The sequence below is a fragment of the Mobula birostris genome, chromosome 1 (assembly GCF_030028105.1).
Source record: "Mobula birostris isolate sMobBir1 chromosome 1, sMobBir1.hap1, whole genome shotgun sequence".
Taxonomy (NCBI): Eukaryota; Metazoa; Chordata; class Chondrichthyes; order Myliobatiformes; family Myliobatidae; genus Mobula; species Mobula birostris.
Window position 1 is genome coordinate 183,892,462 of NC_092370.1, and position 17,018 is coordinate 183,909,479.

The 17,018-nt window shown below is 38.9% G+C and overlaps 1 protein-coding gene across 4 annotated transcripts in view; it reads right to left on the bottom strand.

Moving 5' to 3' along the window:
• Positions 1-17,018, bottom strand: part of prkd1 (protein kinase D1) — a 312,643-nt gene that overhangs the window by 20,036 nt on the left and 275,589 nt on the right. For all 4 annotated transcript variants that reach the window (XR_011887053.1, XM_072267142.1, XM_072267153.1 and 1 more), the window contains 5 exons: positions 14,170-14,293; positions 9,841-9,918; positions 8,096-8,375; positions 2,364-2,416; positions 1,224-1,296 (listed from right to left, as the gene is read on the bottom strand). Coding sequence is in view for 3 of the 4 variants with exons in the window: in XM_072267142.1 (XP_072123243.1) it covers positions 1,224-1,296; positions 2,364-2,416; positions 8,096-8,375; positions 9,841-9,918; positions 14,170-14,293 (608 nt within the window). In the remaining variant the exon portion in view is untranslated. The remainder of the gene's footprint in view (positions 1-1,223; positions 1,297-2,363; positions 2,417-8,095; positions 8,376-9,840; positions 9,919-14,169; positions 14,294-17,018) is intronic.

Below are 17,018 nucleotides of genomic sequence, written 5' to 3' on the forward strand. Positions count from 1 at the left end.
GAATGAGTCACCTTACAAGATGACTGCCTGCAGATCACTAAATGTCAAAAATAATGGCAAGTTATAATCATGGTAAACTTTTGTTCCTTGAGGTAAAAATCCAATCTTTACATAACTATTAATAAACTGGGTAACTGATCTATACAAGATTGAATTAAGTGTAATATAAAACAGCTCCTGTGTAACTACATATATAATTACAGGGACAGAATAAGACCCTCGAGTTTGTTCCATCTTTATATGAAAGTATGGCAAACCTAACCCCACATCTCCCCATATCACTTAGATTCTTGCAATGAAATGTATGTTATTAAAATCTGACATGACAACGAGAACATATTGAATAAGTGTAGGTCAGTTGGCTACTCAAACCTGCTTCACCATTTAACTTAGATAATCCAGTTTTGTCCTTCACACCACTTTCCTGCTCACTCTTCTAATACTCCTTGACTCCTCTGTATTTTAAATGACTGTCAATTTCCACCTTTTATGAAGCCTCTCCACAGCTGTCTGAGGTAGGGAATTCCACAGATTTCACAGATACTAACTTCAAACCTCAACAAAAATAGATGCTTCAGCCGCAGTCTCACCATTGTCCTGTAAAATTGTATCAAAACCTATTTTTATATTGTCTATTCTTGCAACAACTTTTTTAATTAATTGGTGTAATTGGATGCTTTTTTAGTATTTCACTTATTAAGAAGATCTGACCCTTCTCTGCCATTCCCTAATCCTTTTGCTCTATAAGATTGACAATTTTTAAAACTCTGCCTCCTTCTGCATATAGAATTATTTTTTAACTTTGTCTTTAAAAAGGCCTGATGCTGATTACCTCCATCAGTGAAAAAAAACTGTGCTTTTTATCAAAAGGGAGACAAAGAACCATCCATACTTGATAGCTTAAAAAGAACAAGTTACTACCACAAGAAAACTGACGGCATGTGGTGGAGAAGTATCATTGCATCTTCATTAGTATTTGCATCACTTACCAAATAATCACAGGTCTGGATATTTGAAATGAAGGTGTGGTCATTGACTCTTGAGAATTGAGTGCACTGATATGGTCAAGACATGCATAAAATTACTGACCACTAATCCATGAGCAAAATTAAATATCGGATACAAAGCTTCAACCCAATGTAAAAGTAGAAACATTTAACAGATTTCTATAGAGTGACTACTCTATAAAAATTGAAGATTTGTATGTTTTATAAGGTAAGTACCTCCATATACTATTCCAAATTGTCCTGAACCCAGTACTTCATCTGGAAATATTTGATATACTGTGCTGATATCCTGTTGGGAGAGAGTCACATTATTCAGTCTTGATATACAAAACTGCAAATGCTCACCAAAAATAAAACAACTTCTAAATTACAGACTCTACATTTAATCCTTAAATGCCAAGTATTCATATCCTATATACTGCTGTCATATTTTACTCATATCTTTCATAGATTACAATATTTAGGGACAAAATTTCACAAATACTATAATAGAGAAGTACCTATTTATCATTGTGAGAGATGGCCACTATGTTTCAATAACAACAACACTTTTGTCTCGATGACTATTAACGACCTGGACTTGGGGATAGAATTTCAAGATTTGTATACGACACAAAGACATAGAGTGGAACAGTGAATAAAATAGTAACTGTTGAAGAAGGCTTTGACATACTAGTGTAATTAGTGGACAAGTTACAGAAGAAATTCAGGGCAGAAAAATGTGATATATTTTGATGTAAAAATGGTCAACATAACTGGTTTCAAGAGGAGAGAAACATTAGAGGGCATGTTGGAGATAACTGGATAACTTTTTTAAAAGGCAGTTTATAAACCACATGAGATTTTAGGTTTATAGATGTATAAAGCAAGCAAGTCAGGGTACTAAATCTATATAAAAGCCTCCACCCCTGCTAGGGTGTTGCACACATTGTTAGGGACCACACTTTAGCAAGGATATCAAGACTTTGGAAAGGATCTGCATGACTTATTTGGTTTATTTACTTCCTAGTTCCTGAGACATACCTGAGAAATAACCCATCTGTACTGAATGATTTAAACTTGCAGTTTTTCAAAAGACGTTACTCCCAGGTTTTAAACATTCAGTGCAAATGCGATGGGATGGGGCGGGGGGAGGTTTGTAGGCTGTTATAGGTTAAGAAGCATCAATAATCATTTAATGAATTTTATCAATGATCCATTTCCATTTTCAATATTCTGCAAGAGGTCACTGATGGTCCTTCCTGAATTATTTTCTTTTAAAATAAACAAAACTATTTCAGCGACACAGTTGGGCAACCATGAGTATTTATTACTGTGGTGAAGAGTAAATTTTTTTTCTCTACAAACACAACTTACCACATTTTCCTGGATCTCACTATTTGACACTGAGATACTGATAGACACATCTCCTGTCAAAAGAAAATAAAACTGAGTTTACTGTCATGAAATAATTTTACTGTTTCTGTAGTATTCATAATAACTTAATGAAAAAATGAAGGAAGTATTCAGCATGCTACGCAAAACCTGTGCAAGGACAAACAATGATTCAACATTAACTGTTTCTCTATCCACAGGTGAAGCCTGATTTAAATATTTTATGTATGGTTTCCGGCATCTATAATAATTTCCAATTGTTTAAAGCTCAACATAAATTTATTATCCAAGTACATATATGTCACCGTGAGATTCATTTTCTTGTGGACATTCACAATAAATACAAAGAAACCCAACAGAATCAACAGAAAACTACACAGAAACGAAAACACTTAAACAACCATTGTGCAAATGACAAAAAAATTGTGCAAATACAGAAGGAGAAGAAATAAAATAAATAAATAAACCCTGTTGGAGATCAGAAATATAAAATACTGCGAGTCCGGTTCACAGGTGAGACGGAGGGGGAGCTGTGTGGCCTCAGTTGTCGTGTGGAGCAAGCCCTCATGCTGTGGCATCACCTGTTACAGCCACCCGGAGGAGGTATGGGAGAGAACAGCGACGCGGTGGCACGCTGTAATCCGCGCTGGGTTGGAGAGAACAGCGACACGGTGACATGCTGTAATCTGCGCTGGGTTGGAGGGAACAGAGATGCAGTGGCACGCTGAAATCCGTGTTGGGTTGGAGAGAACAGAGACGCGGTGGCACGCTGTAATCCGTGCTGGGTTGCAGGGCACAGAGACACGGTGGCACGCTGAAATCCGTGTTGGGTTGGAGAGAACAGAGACGCGGTGGCACGCTGTAATCTGTGCTGGGTTGGAGGGCACAGAGACGCGGTGGCACGCTGTAATCCGTGCTGGGTTGGAGGGCACAGAGACGCGGTGGCACGGTGTAATCCGTGCTGGTTTGGAGGGAACAGAGACGCGGTGGCACGCTGTAATCCGTGCTGGGTTGGAGGGCACAGAGACGCGGTGGCACGGTGTAATCCGTGCTGGGTTGGAGGGCACAGAGACGCGGTGGCACGGTGTAATCCGTGCTGGTTTGGAGGGAACAGAGACGCGGTGGCATGCTGTAATCCGTGCTGGGTTGGAGAGAACAGAGACACGGTGGCATGCTGAAATCCGTGCTGGGTTGGAGGCTGGCCTCTTCCATCAGTGCTGCTCTTCAGTTTTTGCTCCCGGAAGACAAGCTGGATTGCCTTTGCCTGCCGCTGCAGGAGATGAGCAACTGTCGCGTGCTTGTCCTTGAAGAAGCGTGGCTCCAGGACAATATTCCATGTACCATCAATCCTCAGACCATGCCACTTAGGGACTTGTGCTAATATACTTGATGACTGTTAAGTGCTATCATATCTATATGTGCCATGTGTGACTGTAGGTATGGTGTTTTCCACCTTGGCCTCAGAGGAACGCTGTTTCATTTAGACCATAGGATATAGGAGCAGGATTAGTTCATTTGGCCCATCGAAACTGCTCCGCAGGTTTAGCTGCATACATGTGTGTGGTTGAATGACAATTGAATTTGAACTTAATATTAATACATAAATACATAATAATTATTGAGAACCTGACTTGTAGAGTCCATAGGTTGTGGAATCAGTTCATTGTTAGGGTGAGTGAAACTATCCCCTCTGATTCAGTCTGTTGATTGGTCACCACCCTTGCTTCAGCCAACAACAGTCGTGTCATTAGCAATCTTAAATATAGCACTGGAGCTGCGGTTAGCCTCAGTCATAAGTAAAAACTGAGTAGAGCGGGGGCTAAGCGCACAGCACTGTGGTGTAGCTGTGCTGATGGTGATTATCGAGTAGACATTGTTGCTAATACAAAATAAGTCGGGTCTGTGGGTGATGAAATTGAGAATCCACTTGCACAAGGATGTATTGAGGCCTAGGTCAAGGAGGTATTGAGGCCTAGGTCTTGGAGCTTTTGAGGGAATGGTTGTGATGAATGCAGAGCTGTAGTCAACAGAGAGCATCCTGCTGTATGCATTTTCACTGTCCAGATGTTCCACGGTTGAACCCAATGAAATGGCATCTGCCATCGACCTGTTGTGACAGTAGGCAGGAGTTGATATGCTTCAATACCAACTTCCCAAAGCTCTTCATCACAATGGATGTAAGTGCAACCAGACAATAGTCACTGAGGCAGGTTACCACGTTCTTCTTGGGCACAGGTATTATTATTATCTATTGGGTCAGCTTCTTCCACTTAATTGTGTAACAAAAGGAGAAGCAAGCTGGCAACGTAATACTTTTAAAATAGATCTGTTCCAATGAGTTAAACACAACCTGTTATAGTTACTTTATTGCAGGTTGACTATATTAAGAAATTCATACAATGAAAGCATGTACCCCGAGTAAGTATTTTCTTTCATCTCATCATTCACACTACCTGGCCAGAGGTACAAACCTGCCATTCAGTTCTATTTGCAAATACTACCACAAAAAATGACTGCTCCAAACCAGATCTGCTGGTCACATCCTAGGAACCTCCAACCAAGAGTTCCAAATATTCAATTTTTTAATCTATAGTTAATCTTACAGGTTTGAACATACGTTCACACTAGAACCTGAGCAATACTGATACAAAATTTACTTGGTCTCCTGAAGATTTGAGTAAATATCGGTATGAAGGTGATTATAAGAAAAAAAAGTGTTTTTTTTAATATTTACATCCAGCAAGGAAGATTTGGATTGCAAATCCCATTCATTTGAACTTCATTTAATATTGCTGTGACTTGATTTAGGGTTTAAAAACAGTCCAAATCAGATGTCAAACTACATAGTGGTTATGAAATGCAAATAAAGCTCTCCAGTGCATTGGTAAAAGCTAAATCAATAGGGGAGACTGCACCCCAACATTGGATTTACACTATATTTTCATTCTCTTGGCTAGATGTTGAAACTGTTGTTCAAATACTGATTTGAAATGAAAAGTTTGACCATATTTCTAATGAACAATATGACGATGAATACAAGTTTTCTATTATCATAGCCAATGTCTATTTGATGTCTAGGTGAAACTGCTTTGTGTGGCCTCAGGAATGATAACATACAAATCTTAGAATTATTTCCAATCAAATCATCAATATAGAGTTACAGAGTTATAAAGCAATACAACACAGAAACAGGCTTCCTGATCCATCTTGTCCATGCAATCAAAATGCCCATTGAAGCTAGTCTCCTTTTCCTGCGTTTGTCCCATATCCTCCAAACCTTTCCTATCCACGTACCTGTCCAAATATCTCTCAACTGTACCTGCCTCAACCACTTCCTCCTCCATTTGTGAACTGTCCTTTGTGTGAAGAAGTTGCCTCTCAGGTCTCTCTTAAATCTTACCCCTCCCACCTTAAACCTAGGTCATCAAGGTTTTGATTCCCTTTTCTGGAAAAAAAACTTGGTGCATCCAGCCTGTCTGTGCCCCTCATGATTTTATATACCTCTGTAACTGCACACACTGGTTTTGTGGCAAGAAAAGCACGAAAGCATCTCTTCCACCTCAGGCGACTGAAGAGGTTCAGCATGGGCCCCCAAATTCCCAAGACCTTCTACAGGGGCACAATTGAAAGCATACTGACTGGCTGTATCACTGCCTGGTCAGGAACTGCACCAATGTTGATTATTGGGCACTGCAGAGATTGGTATGACAGCCCAGTGATTCTATGGATGTGAACTTCCCTCCATTGAAGACATTTATAACTGCAGGTGCAGAAAGAAGGCCTGGAAGATCACCGGGGATACCAGTCACCCCAACTATAAACTGTTTCAGCTGCTTCTGTCTGGCAAACGCTACCACAGCATTAAACCCAGGACCAACAAGTTACGGGACAGCTTCTTTCTACAAGCAGTTAGACTTATACACTCACATGTATTGTGACGAGAATACACATAGATGTTAGCTGTCCTGTGTGATCAGCAGTTGGTCTGCCACCTGTCCTCAGGGGGAGGAAGAGATAAGGAACAATGAAGCAGCATGTGGAGATGTTAATGAAGGAGCCATCAGTCTGGGTATTGCCAAGATCGGCTCCCCCTTTGAACCCTGAACTGTTTCAAGTGATGGACAGGCGATACCCCAGTAGGGGGATAAAAAGGGACAGGTTCGCTAAGGCAGGACACACACGACACCCGAGGTAACGAGACCCTGGAAGCGGTGCGCCTCTCACAAGTCGGTGAGAAGCTCTTGGACGGCTGATCGGGGGATCAGCCTTAAACGCACAGGGTGGAAAGGTACGATCAGCGGGAACCCGGTGTGTGTCCACCCTCGCTTGGGTGCCGGGTTCACTGCAGAGGATCGACCGCATCTGGAGGAGGGGTCACAGTCGGTGACCTCAGGTGACATCACCAAGGACCTGCCCGGAAGCTGTTTGTGAGCCATATCACCGGTCTGTGAGTGGAAGCCGTGTCTGAATGATCAGTCGTTCCCGTTCTCTCTCTCTCTCCCCCCACGTTGTCCATCGCCATGGCAACGATTACTGCGAACTGAACTAAATTGGACTGAACTTTTGTGTCACTTTGAAATTTGGTCATTTACCCCTAGACAACGATAGAGCTTGATTGATGCTGTTAGCTTAATTCTGTGCACATGTGTGTTTATCATTGCTGAACTGTTGCATTTATTATCCTTTCGATTACTGTGTTGCTTGTTTCTTTAATAAAACTTTCTTAGTTCTAGTAATCCAGACTCCAAATGAGTGATCCATTTCTGCTGGTTTGGCAACCCAGTTACGGGGTACGTAACAGTATGTACATTGCATCAGAGTCATAATGCGACGATTTTTACTCCCTCATGTTGTGGGATGTTTGTAAGATTTAAATATTCTAATTCTATCTTCACTCCTCAATCTCCTCCACTTAAAAGAATAAAATCTTTGTGTACCCAACCTCTCCCTGCAATTAATGCCCTCAAGTTCTAGCAATATTTCCATAAATCTTTTTTACACTGTATCCAACTTAATGGCATCTTTCCGAACAGAGTAACCAAAACTCCAAGTGTGATCTCACCAGTGTCTTATACAACTGCAACACAACATCCAAACTCCTATATGTCCTGACTCATGAAAGCCAGTATGGCAAAGGCCTTCCTCTCCACCCTGAACGTCTGTGATGCCACTTTCAGGGAATTATGTACCTGTATTTCTAAGTCACTCTGTTCTTTAACACTTTACATGGCAGTATTGTTCACTGTGAAAATCCTACCCAGTTCTGACTTGCCAAAATGCAACACCTCAAACTTGTCTAGATTGCATGCCATATGCCATTTCTCAGCCCACTTACCTATCTAATCAAGATCCCTTTGTAAACTTTGATAACCTTCCTTATTGCCTAGAATACCACTTTCATTGTCACCTGCAAACTTACTAACCATGCCTCGAAACATTCTTATTCAAATTGTTTTGAAATAAGGACGAGTGCCAATCCCTGTGGCTCACCACTGATCACAGGCCGTCAATGAGAAAAACAAAAAACAACCTTCGACTATCACACTCTGCTTCCTACCATCGAACCAATTTTTTTAATCCACTTAGCTTGCTCTCCCTGGCTCCCCATGTGATCTACTTAAATAACTTAACACTTACAGTGCATTTTATATAAATATACAAAGGTAAGGAGTACACTTCAGAAAGTATTTGATAATTTCAGGCATTTAACTTACTGTGTAGGCTGTGCACTGATCCCGCAGATGAACCTTTCGGAATGACAGGCATCAAGGCATGTTGGATAGCTAGCTCCCATGACTGGGCAACATCCAAGCCTGTGCCACCTGACACCAGGCTGTTGTTTTTTTGTGTACTCAAATCATTTGTCAGATTTTCACCAACAAAATAGACTACACTTGCAGTAGTAATTTCAAAGCAATGAGCATTGGCTCCAGCAGGTACTAAGTCGAAGTTCTTTCCAGGTTCCAGAGATAAAATTTCAGATAGTGGAATTTCCTGCAATTAAAGTACATTCATAAATGACCTTTAATTGCCGGCACAATAAATTAAGTAAACTGTTACCTTGGTTTCATGTTCAGATTCAAAGATTGTGTGTAGATAAAAACTAGATCAGATTGTTGCATTTTATAAAAAGAATTGTTTCTCCTCCTTCCACTGTAATGAGCATGCATGTTTTTAATCAGTGGTTATACTAGGGAAGCCTTTTTTCAGTCAGCCCAGTAATACAGAGGCCAATTGTTTCAACCTTCTTGACATTCCAGCTCAAGTAACCATCCTTCCATTTGTGGCTAACCAACACAGTTTAGCACCTTGTAATTGCTGCCACCAAGTAATACCTACAATGCAGCTCACTGCAGTATGAAAAATAAATAATCCTTTGGATTCCCCCCCCAGAAAGAAACATCTCACAGGATAACCACCTTAATAGAAGCCCATTTCAAATTTTCCCCTCACTGTGTTAAGATTAGTTGGTCATATCCCATTATTTTGTCATTTGAATGACATTAGGTGTACATGTTGGAATATAACATATGCATCAAAATATTTTTCACAGGTTTAAATCAACATATACATGCAATATTATTATGCTGTTTAGTATAAAGGAATATCTTGATTGATACATTGTTGTTTCCATCGTTTAATGGAATCCAAAGCTGCCTGCCTCAATATTTTTAAATGAGTAACGCAGTAGCTTGAACTACATTTCAAAAAGGAATTGTGAAGCTAATTTTAAACTTGTAACTGGTTAACCTTTAACTTTAACAAATTGATACTTACCGTCTGTTAGCACAAGGTCTACAATGCCACCTGTCAATCACAGGCAGAAATGTGCCATGATGACATAATTCCTCTACATGTCAAAGTGACTTAAATTATGAATCACAGCATGTTGCCCTCCGAGACTGACAGACTACAACAAGAGCAGTGTAAATTGGGGCTGAGCACCTCTGTTTACAAAAAATAAGGCTTTAAATGTGTTGTAGCTTTTTTGTTAACCACAAATAATATTTGGGGGCACTACTATTTTCTGCTATGCAGAATTCTTGAAACACATTTTAAAATATTTCAGACAGTAGCTCAATAAAGTTGCAATACTTATTTCTGTTGTTCTTCAGTGTTTAGCTTAGTGCTATTAAAAAATCACAAGCATCTTCTTTTGCCTTTGTAGTCAAAGTGGATCAGTATGGAACCTACATATTACTCATGTTTTAAATGTAGATGTACAGATGTAGATATTCTATGTAAAAAAAAGTTAATTTGATTTGCTTACTTCTGTAACTATTTTAAAATTTAATCCTTATTAAACTACCCCAAGATGCTTTAAATGATCATCTGGAATAAACTGGAATAAAAGCAAGAGTTCAACCGGAACTTTTCACTGACATTTAGCTTGCATCATTTTAGATTATTTATTCAGTGTTAATGTCTGACTGAGAAAATCAAGTAACGAAACCTTTACCTTGTAATATTTGCTTCCTGTATCATTCTGAAAGAGGGTGATACATTTACTGTCTAGTCTCCAATAGTGTCTTTTTCTCTATAGGATAAAACACACTTCAATGTTAGAAAATTCTTAAAAGAACAGTGAATAGCACATTTAAATGGTGGCATCATTTATGTACCGGTATTAGGCAATAAAAGCCTTCTGTGCTGAATAAATGTCAGTGCCACAGGCGGAGGTGTTTATACAGTATTGCAGAGGTTTTTATGCTAAGTGCCCAAAAAGGTTTTATCGATATTATGGTAAATCTCTCGAGACAGGATAATGCTAAGAGACTGATGCAAATTGGACAATACCACACTGAAGAGTCATATTATAATAATAAAAAAACCTAAAACAGATTGTATTTCTCTTTCCTCTCTGTTCCCAAAGTTGGCTCACTTACAATCTTCTTTATACACACATCCTGTTCTATTTTATGTATACTTTCAAATATTTTCCCTCTTTCCTCTGTTCTCTACATTATTTTAATTCTATTTCTCGGCTTTAGCTTTTTGTTACTATGAACACAGATTACTAACGTCACAGTGTCAAGAAATCATGTTGACAAGATAGTTGGTTTAAAATTAGCATTTTGAAAAAAAAACAATTAAGTTTTATGAACAATATTCCATATGCTAATTATACTTCCAGGATATTATCACCTAAGGTTAAAAAAATAGTAATGCCTAATTTATAACTACCCATGCTTAGAATTATTTTAGTACTTTTCTTAATCTGAGCAGTGAATTTGTATAAAGTGCATTTCTTAGTTACCAGTACAATGAAAGTATGTTGCAGACTGCAGTGAAACTAGGCTGTCATGGATATACCACATAAATGTTTTCGAATCTAAACTGAGAAAGCTTAGAAAGAGTATGTGTGTTAATAAAGAACATAGCACACCAGGCACAGGGTAGCTCGCAGGCACCATCTTCTGGAACTACAAATGTATAAAATAGATTGTTCAAGTTTAATGTGCAATATGTAGTTCTAATTATTTGCCAAGATACTCATATGTACTTTTTGATCAGCTTTGCAAGTCAAAAATGCAGAAGGAAAAAAATAACAGAGACGATGTCATTTATATTGAAAATATTTAGACTTATTAGTTCCCAACCTTTCAAAAGCAGGAGCTATGATAAAACTTAAACAGATTTGCTGGCTTTTCCTACAGTCACATAGGTGAAAAACTTAAATATATATGCTTGAAATATTAAATGCAAGGTAATAACTGATTAGAGTGTGACATCCTCTCTAACATCAAAGGGGAATGGTGATGGTGAATTTCATCACTGGTGTGGTTATTCCCACAGAAGTTGTAGGAAATTCTGTCAAATCTGACAACAAATCATTGCTATTAACTGCACAAGAGGCAGAGATCCAAATCCCTTCTGTGTACTTGAACTGTAATGATTTTAATGCAGTGAAAATAGGAAAGCCTCTCTCACACTCTGTGTCTGCACCTTTCTAATGATCAGAAGTTTATACTCGAATTTCTTGCTGACTAATGGATAGCAGATGCACTGTCTCTGACAGTTGTATCAAGTTTAAATGTTTGAATGTTTTTCCCTTGAATTCTACAATGTTTTTCTGTTGCTGCTTAAAAACATCGATTGCATTTTGGGTGAATGTACAAAATACACTGTCTGTGGCAAGAGACGTGTTTGAACTGGGTAAACTTATAGAGAAAAGCATTCAACTCATTTACATTATCTATGGAAGACATTTGCACTTTGCAACTTAACCATATGCTTGAAATTGTAGAAAGAGAAAAGCCATAATATAATGGATACATTGACTGGGAACATGAGAAATTTAAAACAATTCAACATGCATTTCAACATACAATGCACAGAATAATTATTCAGTTTTGGAACTGAACTGTGTCAGATTTATCCGTAGGTGGCTGGGTTTGCTGCAGACTTTTCTTCATCTTGTAGCTTAAGATATCTTGCGCAGTAGCTTGCTACAAGTATGATTTAATTTTTGCATAGTACACGAATGAACAACAGGATGAATATAAAATAAATAACCAAAGGGATTTAAGGATTGAGGAATGAAAGGCAGAACCATACAGGTAGAGGTAAAGTGCTAAACCCAGTACGGGAAATAGGGTGCTAAACTGAACTTTTGATCAAGAGATAGGAGTTCAAGTCTACTTAAGAAGCAGGGGAATGTAAATTCAGTCACCAAAATAATTTTGAATTATAGAAACCCCTTTAGTTCAATGGTATCCTTCAGGGAAAATCTGACTCATGTGTGATTTGGGACCCAGCATAGTAAGGCATTCTTATTTGGGCTTTGCCTTTCCAAGTCCAACTTTATGTCCCAGTCGTGAGAGGTGGAAACAGGTAAGGCCGGCTAACGGGACTCTGGTGAAGCTGTATAGGCCAATCCCCTGTAGAGTGGATGCAATCGATTACAGAAACATTGATGAACTCCAACCATACCATTGACTTCAGAGAACTATGGAGATGGGAGGTCATCGATGACCCATGCTCCGCTTAGGAGCTAAGGGTCCAAGTAAGTAAGTAAAGTACCTGGCCTTTGACAATGTCACACAGTTATAGGAATGGACATTAAATGTTTCCCTAGCAGCACCGTCTGAATCCCATGGCAGAATTGAAAATGTGAAAATGACAGAGGAAGAGGATGACTCAAATAATGCGACAGGAAAAACAAATCAGAAAGGAAAATGGAAAAAATACCGAAACATGGCACTTGGAAATTTTTCTAACTATCTGAAGATAAGAGAGACTGGCACAAGTCACTTCTGTCCTGGATCAGAGAAATTGAATGGTATTGTACTAATTATGATATTGCTAAACAATTACTATAATTTAATGATTAAATAATGTGCAGGTTTAATAATATTTTTGAAAATAACAGGACAGTTAATAGCTGGATGGTGAAACAAAGGAATAGTTGAAGTTCTGGGCCCAAACCCTGTATTAGGGCTGGTCCTGATTCAGACTCTTGACCCGAAATGTTATGCAGCCCTTTGCCTTCACAGAAGCTGCTTGACCCACTGATTTCTTCCAGCAGTTTATTTTTTTCTGGATTTCACCATCTTCAGTCTCTTGTCTCCATGGCTGGATGTCGATTATGTAAAGTGAAAAGCAGGAGGAATAAATTTATCAACAAGTTCTGAAAATCCACATTCACTGAGCTTGCTTATTAAGCCTGTGACATCTCCAGCAGGCTCCAACCTGTCCATTCACCATGTTGCTTTAAAAGCTATTTGCAAACACAATTCCTGGTCTTTGTTTGGTACACAGTTTCTGAATAAGGAGTGTATTCTTCTACTTCTTGTATCAGTCCCATCACTAAATTTGCTTTTCCAATCCTACTTTGCTTGCTAATTAAATGGGCATCAAACAATCCCAAAACTAAGAACACAGATTGATTCCAGACTATAATTTCCAGTCTCCGTTCTGGTTCCAGGCAGACCCAGTTGATATTAATATTTGACAAGCTGTAGAATTTCTTCCCCATCAAATCAGCTTAGAAGCTCAGAGACAGTATGTAGCACTGTCAAAAGAACTCTGACAGCGGAATTACTTTTAGGATTAAAGGAATTGCATTCCACACAGTGGAAAACCCAAATGACTTTGGATTACCTTCTACATGGAAGTATATATTTCTCTTCTCAAGCTGAATACTTCCTAGAAAAATATACAGTAAGTACCAAGAGGATCCTAACCTTGTTGTGGTTTGGAGGTTTGTGTGTCTCATTGACTTAGAGAGCTATGTTGGCCTGAATCATGGCTTTGTGTTTTGGCTCTTGGTACGATCACCTATGCCAAATAGATCAAAGGGTAGAAGCCAGACTAAGAGTGGTCCACCGGTCCTCCAGGTTCAGGCTAACAACCTTGACTAGTAATACAAAATTGTTATGGAAACAGCAACGGGGAACCCTTTTACATCTGTGTGCAACAGTATTCCTGAGTCTCCACCCGGTACTTCAGGGTTCCTTTACCATATCAGTAGTTTGGTTTTCACTCCTCATGATTGACAGGAGTGAAAACCAAACTACTGATATGGTAAAGGAACCCTGAACACTGCTACAGATGGAGGACCTACTCTGCTGCTGTAAACACCAGCAGAATTATGGACAGGAGAGAGAGATAGAGATACGGAGATAGGGAGAAAGGGAGAGGGAGGGAGGGAGGGGAGGGGGGAGAGAGAGAGATAGATAGATATCAGTTTGCAGCAACACTAAACTTGCCATCCATTTGCACCTTCACAAAGGTGTACAGATGAAATGTCAAATATCTGGCTGGTCTACATCAATAATATTCTTACCAGATTGTCCTTGCTGGTGAAGTGAACCATCCAGCCCTCCTTCAGTACAGTGCTACTCCTCCTCTTTGTGTGTTTAACAGATTGTACCACTCTCATTAAAGGAATGTTATTACTTGTGGAAGGGCTTAAGAAGAGAGAAGAAAAACAAAATCATTTTGAAATACATTTTTTTCGAGGTGATGTCATATATTTCTTAAGTTAATTCTAACTGAACTTCCTTTGAACTTTGTTTACTTTATTGTAGCACTTTTCAATTAATAGTTTTATAAACATGGGTGCAATTTTAAGAAAGGCATAACCAATGAGTTCCCTGTTGGCTCAGTAATAAATTCTGCCACTCCTTCTGGTGCATATCATCATGAAGCAGCATCCTTCATCAAGGACCATCACCATCCAGACCATGATCTCTTCTCACCTACTACCATTGGGCAAGATGTACAGAACCCTTAGGCCCCACACCACCAGGTTCAGGAACAGTTATTACCCACAGCCGTCAGGCTCCTGAACCGGTGTGGATAACTTCACTCACCTTAATGCTGACCTGACTCCTCAACCTATAAACTCACTTTCAAGGACTCTACAACTCATGTTCCCGGTATTACTTTTTTTTTATTATTTGCACAACTTGCTTTCTTTTGTACATTGCTTGTTTGCCAGTTTTTGTTTATGTAGTTTTCCCATAAATTCTATTGTATTTATTTCTTTAATATCTTGTAAATTCCTGTAAGAAAATGAATCTCAAGGTAGTATAATGTTACATACACATACATTGATAATAATTTTACTTCCACTTCGAAGTTCGGATACTGGCTTTTGTGGTTTAACCTAGCAAGTCTATGTCACCTGGGATGAGACAAAAAAATTTTCTGATGCCTGAGATCACCCCCAGTGCCCTCAATATTTTATTGTATTATGAATATTTCTATTTTACTTTATTGTCGCCAAACAATTCATACTAGAGCGTACAATCATCACAGCGATATTTGATTCTGCGCTTCGCGCTCCCTGGAATACAAATCAATAATAAATAGTAAAAATTTAAATTATAAATCATAAATAGAAAATAGAAAAGTGAAAGTAAGGTAGTGCAAAAAACTGAGAGGCAGGTCCGGATATTTGGAGGGTACGGCCCAGATCCGGGTCAGGATCCGTTCAGCAGTCTTATCACAGTTGGAAAGAAGCTGTTCCCAAATCTGGCCGTACAAGTCTTCAAGCTCCTGAGCCTTCTCCCGAAGGGAAGAGGGGTGAAAAGTGTGTTGGCTGGGTGGGTCGTGTCCTTGATTATCCTGGCAGCACTGCCCTGAGAGCGTGCGGTGTAAAGTGAGTCCACGGATGGAAGATTGGTTTGTGTGATGTGCTGGGCTGTGTTCACGATCTTCTGCAGCTTCTTCCGGTCTCGGACAGGACAACTTCCATACCAGGTTGTGAAGCACCCTAGAAGAATGCTTTCTACAGTGTATCTATAAAAATTATTTCTCCCTTAATGCTCTTTCTGACAGATTATCCAAGTATTTCCTTGGAAAGGAAACCCTTCCATGAGTTGGTTTGAATAGTCGTTCATAGATTTAACTCTGCCTAGTATGTGGCTCTGCCAAGAGACTAAACATTGGCTTTCTTGGTTAAAGCTCATGTTTCAATGAGTTTCCCCTTCAAGAATGTTCAGTTTAGATTGCAGTGTTTTAAATTCTGTAAGTGTTCATTGAAACTTATTTGCATTGCATTTAGAACTTGTCGTGTCCTTTACGTTGTTACTTCTCCAACGTCTGGACACTTTTGTAACAGTGATGTAATTAATCCAAAGATATCCACTCATTGGTCACTTTATTAAGTACAAGAGTTACCTAATAAAGTGGCCACTGAGTGTATAATAAAAAAATCGTCCATGTTTCCTGCACATAGCTCGGAATTAAAAACAGTCTTGAGACGTATAACTTTGGAATTAAGTTAGGTTTAGCATACAGATGTGAAATCCTCTATAGCCCAAATTGGGCTTAATTTCAATTGTCACCATTGAAAATTGATGAGATTTTTTTTTCCAGATCCATTTTTGAGGTCAATTTCAGACATTTACTTTTGAGTTTATTGTACTGATACCAGGTTTATATTCAATATTAAATTCTTCATTGTGCGGCCAAATAAGTAGGTCACTGCAGAGTTTCATAGAATGGAGAGTGTGTCCCACACATAGTTCAGTAATGAAACAAACTAGAAAACAGAAATTCTACATGTAAGTTATGTTTAGCTGTTAAATTTTAGCACGACGATGTGCATTAAACTATTTGTTTTTTTTCTAAACCTTATGATACCCATCACAATGGCCTGATTTAAATTTTCTCCACTGAAAATTGAGGAAAATTTCATCAGAATTATCTTTGAAGTACTAATTATTTGATGAAACTGACCCAAGTACCTTTGGTCTATCGAAATGACCAAACGAAACGGAAAATTTGTGCTCTGAGTTCTTGTGGGATACTAATTCCAATTTCAAATATTTAGATGAATATAAGCAAGAGAAAGAACTAAGCTTTGTGAGATACCAAAGAAATGCCTTACATACTATTACACAGACTAATTAAAATGAGCAACAAATAATATTCTTTTGTTGCTTCTGGTGAAATGGGGGCATCCTTTGCTCATTTACGTTTGGCTGGAGTTTTAAGATAAAAGATGATTGGCATGGCCTTGACTGAGAAGCAGACTCGATGGGCCAAATGGCCTAATTCTGCTCCTGTGTCTTATGGTCTTGACATCATTAGGCATTGCTTCAGTGTTGTTAATGTGGGGGGAAACTGCATACTATGCTTTTAAACTCCTTTTAAATGAGGTCAATATGCAGATTCCAACATACA